The 10255-nt window shown below is 34.9% G+C and overlaps 1 protein-coding gene across 1 annotated transcript in view; it reads left to right on the forward strand.

Annotated features, from left to right (window-relative positions):
• The window catches only part of LOC138692757 (sodium channel protein Nach-like), a 43417-nt gene extending 34133 nt beyond the window's left edge, over positions 1 to 9284 (forward strand). Inside the window, exons 8-12 of the mRNA XM_069815951.1 lie at positions 1411 to 1696; positions 2102 to 2155; positions 2326 to 2494; positions 4614 to 4723; positions 8887 to 9284. Coding sequence (XP_069672052.1) covers positions 1411 to 1696; positions 2102 to 2155; positions 2326 to 2494; positions 4614 to 4723; positions 8887 to 9143 — 876 coding nt within the window. The 3' untranslated portion in view covers positions 9144 to 9284. The remainder of the gene's footprint in view (positions 1 to 1410; positions 1697 to 2101; positions 2156 to 2325; positions 2495 to 4613; positions 4724 to 8886) is intronic.
• The last annotated feature ends 971 nt before the right edge of the window (positions 9285 to 10255 follow it).

The following is a 10255-nucleotide window of genomic DNA, read 5'->3' on the forward strand; positions in this document are numbered from 1 at the left end:
CATTGCTGTGGGCAAGTCGAAGTCATAATTGAGGCATTGAAAATGTGGGTCACAGTCGGTAGTATTACGTCTATGATTTTGTTTAATAACAACATCTTAAAGAAAACGTTTCTCAGGTACATTAGAGTATCTATTTGATATTTATATTGCATTATAAGTTATTATAGGTCTACATTTAGTAATATATAATTTTAAATTATACAAGTATTATGTTACATCATACAGTAGTATAGTATATTACAATTTATGATATACCATATCATATCATATATCATATCATATCACATCATATCATAACATATCATGTATCATATCATATATATCATACTATATCATATTGTATAAAGTTACATATTATATTATATTATATTATATTATATTATATTATATTATATTATATTATATTATACTTACAAATGGCTTTTAAGTGACCCGAAGGTTCATTGCCGCCCTCACATAAGCCCGCCATCGGTCCCTATCCTGTGCAAGATTAATCCACTTCCTATCATCATATTCCATCTCCCTCAAATCCATTTTAATATTATCCTCCCATCTACGTCTCTGCCTCCCCAGAGGTCTTTTTCCCTCCTGCCTCCCAACTAACACTCTATATGGATTGCTGGATTCACATATTATATTATATTATATTATATTATATTATATTATATTATATTATATTATATTATATTATATTATATTATATTATATTATATTATATTATATTATTGTAATCCTTTGCTACATATATTTATATTATTAATAGCCTACCATTATGTAATTGTTGAAACACAGTGCGTATGGGATATGTAAATAAGCCTAATGAGTTGTGTGTGTGCATAGAGCGAAGTTTATTTCAATAAATTAATAAGGGTATTATAAAGTCTGTACTGTACAATGGATTGATGTAATATCCTTATAAACTATTATGTACTGAAAGACTGAATGAATAGAACAACCGTGGCTCTTGTTATATTAATGCAGGGAAGGTAGCTGTAATGTGAGTCCGCCACTGCGTGAGCGTTCTGCTCTGGCTTGCCTTGCGGAGCGAGAGCAGCTCTGGCCGACTAAATGGAGCCGCTCTCATGCCCGGCCCTGCCTTAGTGTGTCACTTATGAGGTACAAACAAGTCTTCAGACAGCTGACTAACAACAACATATCATCTTCCTTTTGGTCTCTTCCTCTACTGGTTTGGCTCATTATACGTTGCATACATTTTATCTTTCCACATTAACGGACGTAGGAAGCGGCAGTGCACAGCGCAGCTGCCCACACGCGGCCCGCTGAGCCCTCGGTTATGAGTCCCCATTTTTTCCCTTTACCCCTCAACTAAGTTTCTAATATTTTATAATAAACTAATTATACTACAATTTCTTTCTTGTAGAACTATTTAATTCTTTTTCCCTCCAACAGGTTCTCGTACATGACCCGTATGATTACCCTGATGTGAACACAGTGAAGAAGTTTGTACCTCTGAGATCCGATCTATTCTTCTCTATTCCACCCTGGGTAACATATTCGACACCGGAAGTTCGTGACATCCCGATAAAGAACAGAGGATTGCGGGGTTGTCTCTTTCCAGACGAGGTGGAATTGCGCAAGATGAAGAGCTATTCCTATAACAACTGTATAACTGAGTGTCGTGAGAACTATACCATACAAATATGTGGCTGTACTCCATTTTACTATCCTAATAATGGTACTGCTTATGGTTATAAATTTATAAAAGTTCAAGTCGTCTGTAAAATATTTAGCAACTGCAGGAATTAATATAACAAATTATGAACATATTGTTAATGTTTCTAATAGAATCAATTCCATTCTATTTAATTTAATGTGTGGTTCACATTACGCAACCTGTTAGGTTATAGAGAATCATTACCTAACTAGCTGCGTAATGAATGTCTTTACAATATTTTTATTAGTGATGTAAATTGAACATTACATAATTAAAGTGGATAAAATCGATACTTCCCTAAAACCGAGGTAATAACAGCATAGGCCTACTTACGGTAGTGGGAGTGGAAAAAATATGTTTTAATTTGAATTACAGCAAGATTAAATATAAAGAAATATAATTGAAACTGGTTTATTTTCCTTACAGGTGGTTACAGAATTTGTAATTTAACAGATGTTCCATGTCTGGCGAAAAATAAAAGTGAGTACTGAATAGTGGTGACAGAAGATAGAATTACTCTACATGCCTTAATGTTTAAAAGTACCGAACCAATAATTAACAATATAAACTTATAAAGTGAAAATACTGGAATGATTAATATAATACTTACTATCTGAAAGCAAATGCATATTTTAATTTTAAATTTTCAGGAAGTCTTGAAATAATGAATCCGGGCCAAAAAGATTTTCAGAAGAATACTCACGTCATCATCGAATACCCTTGCAACTGCTTTCCAGATTGTATAAATTATTACTACCCAATTGAATCTTCAGAAGGAATCATTTCTACAATGACAATCAGCAACAGAGACAATTTCTTGTATGTATAAATATTAGAATACTTGAAATTATTGTTTTCATGAAGATAATCTAGTACTGAGATTTCACAAAGCCTTAGATATTTGCTTGATATTTCTTTGGCTATTTTATCCACTGATAGCTACATAGGCCTATATGTACTTTCGATACAAGAAATGTAGTCTTTGCTAATAAGGCACAGTATACAGGGCGTTTCAGAATAGCTATTCATAATTTTCAGATATGATAGAGCATGTAAATAAACATTTTTTATTAATAAAGTAATGTCCGGAAGTGCTTCCGCATCGAGATAATGTGTTAAATTCAAAATTCTTCACTGGCCTTTTCATCGTCCATGATTGTCTTTAATTATTGTATTTTAGCCATGATACTAACACTGCAAGATAGGATAATGCGTCGTACGGAATCAGTTCGCTCTGCGCATAACGTCATAAAATGAACTGTCGATTAATACTACAGGAGAAAATTTTATCTATACTACAGATTCAATGCCACCCAACGACATACAGCCAAGAAAACGTGAAGACGCTGATAAAATAGCATTATTACAAGAGGAATTAAATGGAACAAGTCATGAAATTTGGGAGATGGATTAGGAATAAGATTTTCTTTAATACGAATGAAATTCGCATGAATTTAATTTGGTGCATTCGAATATAAAACTATTTCTTTTATTCAATGGGGTGTTTTTATGAGCATGCCTTAATATTATTCGGATTAGTCTTTAGGGTATTAAAATATGGTTATTCAGGTTTACAATGACGTCTGTTTAGTTTCGCTGACACTTCATATATGGTGTCTAGAATATTTTAAATGATGAATAACATGTAACTGCCACCCATTTTTCAGTTATCCGTATGACTAAAATATTAAAGATATGGCGGTCATAGTTGGCAGTTTAATTTATTTTCATAATAACATTATTATATTAAAAGCCCAAAAAAATTCATGACATCGCTGGCATATTCTTAAAATTTTGTATGGAATGACCCAGTTGTTAGTTAGTTAGTTAGTTAGTTAGTTAGTTAGTTAGTTAGTTAGTTAGTTAGTTAGTTAGTTAGTTAGTTAGTTAGTTAGTTAGTTAGTTTGCTGCTATCGACGGACCTTGATGATGAGCTGTCTCTTATTACCAGTTGTGCCAACTATACAGTCTTCATTGAACTCTATGGACGATTACTACTCAAGAAGGGTTTGTTGATTCAGTTTCATTTTTATTAAAACAGTTGCATTCTACTTCAATTATCAATACATATTAAACAATCTCTGATACGTGACTATCCATAATACAGCAGGAGCTATAACATAACCTAAATAATATAAACAAGATAAATGATAGAAAAGTTTTAATTAAGGATGATGAAATAAACATGAATCATTTTAAAAGTTACAATTATTGAAAGTACAATGTTGGCAAACAGAGAAACAAATACTAGGGAGGTGATAAAAATTGTAGGACAAGCAGCTATGATTGGTTTGAACACGTCATTCCATACCATTACCACGATATGCATATTACATAGGGTTTTTGGTTTGACATACAGTTTGATTGAACATTAAACTGAAAATCATTTATAACACATTTCCTCTGCTATCCGATCTATTCAAATCAACGATCAACGGACGTGTCTTTAATATTCAAATGTAACAGATTTACCAACATCTAATCACTGACTAACAGTTTCTGTTTTTCCGTGAAATCATAGGCGGCGCTAAGAGCAAGAACGACACAAGTAGGCTAAATGCCAATCGAATTCTTCTGGCTAGAATAATAAATCTCAATTCATTTCGGCTGTAACGAATATTGGTAGTCTTCTAGAGAAAATGTTGCACTCAATCACACTACATTAATGTGCAAGCAAGCCCGGCCGTAGTTCTATCAGTCAACGGCACCTCACCAAAGGGACCGGAGTTCAAGCCTTGGGAGATTTTGTGAGAGACAAATCAGCCGTAAAGCAGTGTCTTTCAAAGTACGTCTGTTTCTCTTGCAATTCCTATTTCATCACTGATGTATAATTGCAATATAAACTGTGAATAGTTTTCTAGTTTTTGAGTTAAATGGCGACATGTACGCAATTGATTAATTAGTTTCAAGCCTGTAATTTATTTATTTTCTGTTACAGCAGTGCAGATTTCATCGAAGCAAACGACAGTGTCTTCAATGTATTCTTCAGTAACTTTTTGGTAACAAGATATCGAAGAGATGTGCTATACAGCTGGAAAGGTTTACTTGGTGCGAATAAAATCAGTTTACATACTATTCTAAAAATTAAGTTACTTTGCGCTTAATTTTACTTTTGGTCGGCAGTCATTTATGACATTATCATATCAGTCTAGGCTTGCCAGATTTTACGTTTCTTCCATATTCTTACTTTTTTGCCTTAAAATACGTATTTCGTAATTTGAGGGTTATCTACGTTTTTTCCCCCTGCAATGTAATTCGTAGATGCGCCGACAAAAGGGGATTGTCACCAAAACTAAGTCTGAAATAATTGCAAAAAAAAAAAAAAAAAAAAACACTTTGACGAAATATGCAAGATCGCAGAAACAATTTTAACTCCATACGCATAATTCTCTTTCATCTTCAATTTCAGTGTTATGACTTAGCGCATTCTACACAATGTTCTTCACACATTTCTCTATCGAAATGTTGACTTAACTCAATTTTGGTTGAAAGGGGACTTTTCCCATTTTGTCCGCGCACCCACGAATTATTTTCAACATGGAGTCTACGAGACATAATATGCAGAGATATATTTTTATAATGCGCTGGTCTTCCATCCACTCTATTCAGACGGCCCGGTTTCGATATCCGGTCAGGTCTGGGTGGAGTTTGTAGTCGACAAGACAGACGTTGCATAGGTTTTCCTTTTTAATTCCACCAACATTCTCCATTTTCCCCTCATTTCATCTACGTCTGGGAGGTTGTACACGGCCTACGTACAAGGATCATCCCAGATCCAGCTCCGATGAAATCAATTAATCAATCAGTAAATCAATCAATCATCCCTTCTTTAGGCTGTAGGTCACTAGACACTGCCTTCGCTACGAAGCTAAGCTGGTGGTCTTTTATTTAAAGACGCAAAGTTTATTCATCGCGATTAGAAACGAAACGAGTGATCGCGCAGATCTCCATGCCGAGAAATTACTGAAAGAGGCCGCGCGGGACGGCTTTTTCATACGCAACTTCGGCGCCTCATGTCTGTAGCAAGGGGAGATAGCGTCGTTGGGCGTGGTCATACAAGTTAGACTATAGTTGTTTTTTTTAAAGATGGGACATGACAGGAGTTTTGCGATCGGAATAACAACTGAATGTCACACAGCGTGGTAGGCCTGTTGCTATGGTAACAACGGTTGAGTTGCCAAACTTACCGTTTTCCTACGTGGCGAGTGCTTAATAGCTCTCTTGGCGACATTTATTGTGCACACAATGTTATCATTGGTACATTTTGTCTTTGATTCTCTGTCAATTTCTGTATTATTTTCTTACCTTCGCGTCAATTAATGTTTTGTCAATGAATGTTTTAACGTCAGCCATCTTAACGTCAATTACTAGCTTCCATCAGCTGGCAGCATGGTACTGCATATTGGCAACATAGCACTGTAGTTCCAAGCTCGGCCGCTTAACTGTCATGTCCCATCTTTCAAAAAAACAAGTAGGCCTATACATTGGTTCATCGTGTAACTAGGCCTACTAATAATATCAACATTCGACTGTGGCTCAGTGTTGTTTATAATAAGCATTTGAAAATCTGTCACTGTTTGCTTCGTCACAGATCCCGGAACGAGTGTTCATACTCCGTGCGTGGAAAGATACATCCTACGTTAAAAAATATTGACTCTCATTTCAATATCCTATACCACTCATGTGCATGTAAAGTAAACACATACAATTGTAATATTTTCGTGTAAAAAGACCTACCGACTGAAAATGCATATACTATCTTGTACGAATATTAAATTAAATTCATGTAATTTTTATTAACGTTATTCCGCTAGACTCTAATATACAGGTAACAAAACAGCTGTTCCGACCCTACCGTGTCGAGCCTTGAGCCAGAGGAGACGATAAAGAAGCGAAGATTAGTAAAGATAGCTCGCTTAGGCCTATTTCTTTGAGTCAAAACATAAAGAGTTCTCCTTACTTTTCTTACAATGTATTCCCAATAACTATTCCTAGACAAACGACTTCGAAATATTCTTCAGAGGAAAAACAACAGCCGATTAGGATTTCAGTAGTTATAAAATAAAAGAACAACGAATTTAGCAAATAAACATGAGAAATAGTTACAAGTAGATTATATTTTGTGACACACCCAAGTGATAGTCCGAGGTCTGTGACAAAGTTAGTTTACTTCAGTGTTGTTACCGGTAACTTATGATGTTATATCTGCATTTGGTTCTTTTTGTCTCGCAATGTAACGGCATAATTATAATATTAATTGTATCTAACCTATACCGTACACCTGCTATTCTTCAGAATAATGTTTAAAATTGTTTCAAAGTTCTTAAAATATATTGTAATACTTCTACTACGTAGCTACGGCTCTTTGAAATGTAGTATGTAACCTAAATGTAATCGGAATATACAATTTGTACAGTAAAGATGGGATGTTTTCCCCCTTCCCTCCATTTCAAGAAAGTGTTTCTTGCCCACACTTTCTAGAATGCTAAGGTTAGGTAATGAGATATTGACATAAATAAAAACTAACCAAATTATTTTTATGAAAAGACTAAAATGTTACATAAACAACAATTGACATTGTTAATTATTTTGATAGCATAAAGTGTATAAATAAATGAGTAAATAAGTCTGTACCGCTTTGATAATGGTACCGTACTACCGCAACTAGACATTTCTTACCTGTATTTGTCATGGCTGGAGACATTTGAGATGGCTTAGAATAAAATTTAACTTTAACACTCTTAATTTTTTTCACTATTAAATGACGATATCTTAAGTTTTCTGAACACCAAAGAAATTATACATTTTCACATGTATGGGCACGTTTTTAAATTCATCGTTGAAACACATTCTAGTATATACAGTCACGAAGCTCAATACGTAGTAAATATGCATCCATAGATAGTTGCTAACCACTAAGATCGCTAATATCGCCTCATTACAGATAATGCGAAATAATACCGGCACAGTCTATTGTTCCTAACACCCTTACAACTCAAGCTTCGTGACTGTGGTTGAACTCAGCAGGATTTTATCGTTGCTCGACGGAACCCGTTTTTAAATTCATCAGATTTTAAAACTGATGAGTGCACCGCTATGGAGTATCGGTTTACAAGTCTGAATATGAAATGAGCAGGCTCGGGTTCAAATCCTGGTTGGAACAAGTTACCTGGTTTGGGTTTTTCCGGTATTTTTCCTCAACCAAATGAAGCAGAATTGCTGGGTACCGGTAACTTTCGACGTTGGACCTCGGACTCATTTCGCCATTATTAATTCACATAACAACGTCATCCATACCATAACTCGGGTTAAATTCACGATACGGCGTGCTGTACTTTCATTCACAGAAGAGTGGTAAGCACCTCAGGCTACAGTGTAAGCTTTCGGGTCCGACAAAAGGGGGGGGGGGGCAGGAAAAAAACTCGCTAATTTCTTCCCAAGAGGGGGGTGCACGGTCTTATTTAGACCTATACAGTATTAATAATGAATTAGAAACAATAATTTATTTTAATAGAATAGAATAAAAGCAAAAGTAAGTTTAATTCATCATACTTTAACTACATAAGTTTTAAAATTCAAACATAAGCAAATTTGTAACAGGTGCCCCTTTTCGAAAAAAATTCACTCAGCACACTTCTGTGGCAGCGAAGTGTTCGGACTGTGTTTCTAGACAAGTGCGAAAAAATTAAATGGCATTTTGAAGGTGATAAAAATATTCAGTACCCTGCATTTTATTAAAGAGAATTATCAATTTCCTTTGAAATTAATTCGTGTATCTTTTTATACAATTCAGTCTATAATAATGAAGATTGTGGTTCCAAAACGCGCTCAGCGCGCGCGCACACGTACACACACGCACACGCGAACACACACACACACACACACACACACACACACTCTATTTCTCTCTATATGATTATGTTTGAGCCCTCTATCATCATATTTTAAGCACGTTTTCTTCCGAAACAACGCCAATCCTTGTCTGAAAGTTTGTGTTATTATGTATGTCACTTGAAAACTCGCTCACTCCTTTGACTGATGGATACAAAAACTAACCCTGCCCTTTCATAAAAATGAACTTTCGCGTTTTGGGATCACACTCAATTATATTTACACTTAAAAGGCAATTTAAATTTTATGTTGTAGTTTTAAATTACCAATTTATACGGAATAAATCACAGTTATAAATTTGATATCATTATTTTTTCTAGGCTCTCTTGGTGGTTTGCTCAGCTTATTCATTGGCTTCAGTTTAATTGGAGCAGTTGAAATCTTCTACTTCTTTACATTCCGTCTCTACTACAAGATTCGGGCTCGTACTGCAAGGCAGCATCTTTCTTCATCTCGCAATAGAATAATCCAAAATATTAGAAGAGGAGAATATTCTCAATTTAATATCACCAATCCCGTACAACATGTCCATTTTTCCCATTATAGGAATTTCAGAAATAATAATAATAATATATAGGTCTACTGTGTAAAAGAACAGTAAGTGCAGAAACTTCGAAATATGACCTGATTCTACAATAATGGCAATGCAATTTAATTGTATAATTCAGTTCGCAATTTCCTGCTGGAAGTTATCTGAATGGTAAAAATACAAGACTGTAAGAACGTACAAATACATATTTCTTTAGAAATTCTATATAACTAATGCTTTTTTCACATACATCTGTTTTCTCACTTGATCTGTTTTCAGCTCAAATGACATACAACATATAAAGCTCCGATCTTGACATGAATGAAGAAAGAGGATTTCTTGCAGAGTTCTTCCGTTTCCCTCCCTCAACATTACAATTAATTTTATTCCACTAACACTCTCCACTTCACTTTACCCATCTCATTTCATATTACTTCATAATATCAAAAATAAGTTTACAGGGTCGTGTACGACATTTAGTGATGATAGATATTAGTGGATAGCCAGATTAATGGTTCTCTCTGCTTACAACCACACACTGGTGCCAGCCAGGAAGACTGAGTTGGTGAGACCCACTAGCATATGGGAGGAGTCACGGTTCCAGTCAAAGGACGCTCAGTTGGCGAAATCTACAGGCATCTGAAGATAGTATGTAATAACTGATTACTATTAGAGGGCTGCCTAAGCCATCTTTGTGGTCTCTCTGGGACTGAAGACTTAACAGTAGGGACTGCATTACTCCTTCTGGAACTTATACTTACACATAATGGGTCAACTATATAGGCAGTGATGAAGTGTGAAGTCAGATCAAGGCATGCACTATACAATTACTTTAATTGCTCTCAAGGAAGTGGGCATGGCTAGAAATTCCTGAGATCTGTGTGAGGTTGATTTTATTGTGAGAGTAGAAAAATTTCTTCTAAAAAAGTGTCTTCTTATGTTAATAAAATGTAGTTAGTTATGAGAGAAGTTCATAAAGCTTCTCTTTTTGGCAAGAATGTAAAGTTTGTGAAACGACGCCAAAATAGCTTTACGAATGTGTATCATTCAATGTTTTTCTATGATAGCACAAATTTACATTAAATAAATATTTCAAGTTGGAGAGGTTATAAGATCACAATGTCATGGCTGTTTAAACTCAAAATAATTAAGAAATAAGT

The sequence above is a fragment of the Periplaneta americana genome, chromosome 17, assembly GCF_040183065.1.
Source record: "Periplaneta americana isolate PAMFEO1 chromosome 17, P.americana_PAMFEO1_priV1, whole genome shotgun sequence".
Taxonomy (NCBI): domain Eukaryota; kingdom Metazoa; phylum Arthropoda; class Insecta; order Blattodea; family Blattidae; genus Periplaneta; species Periplaneta americana.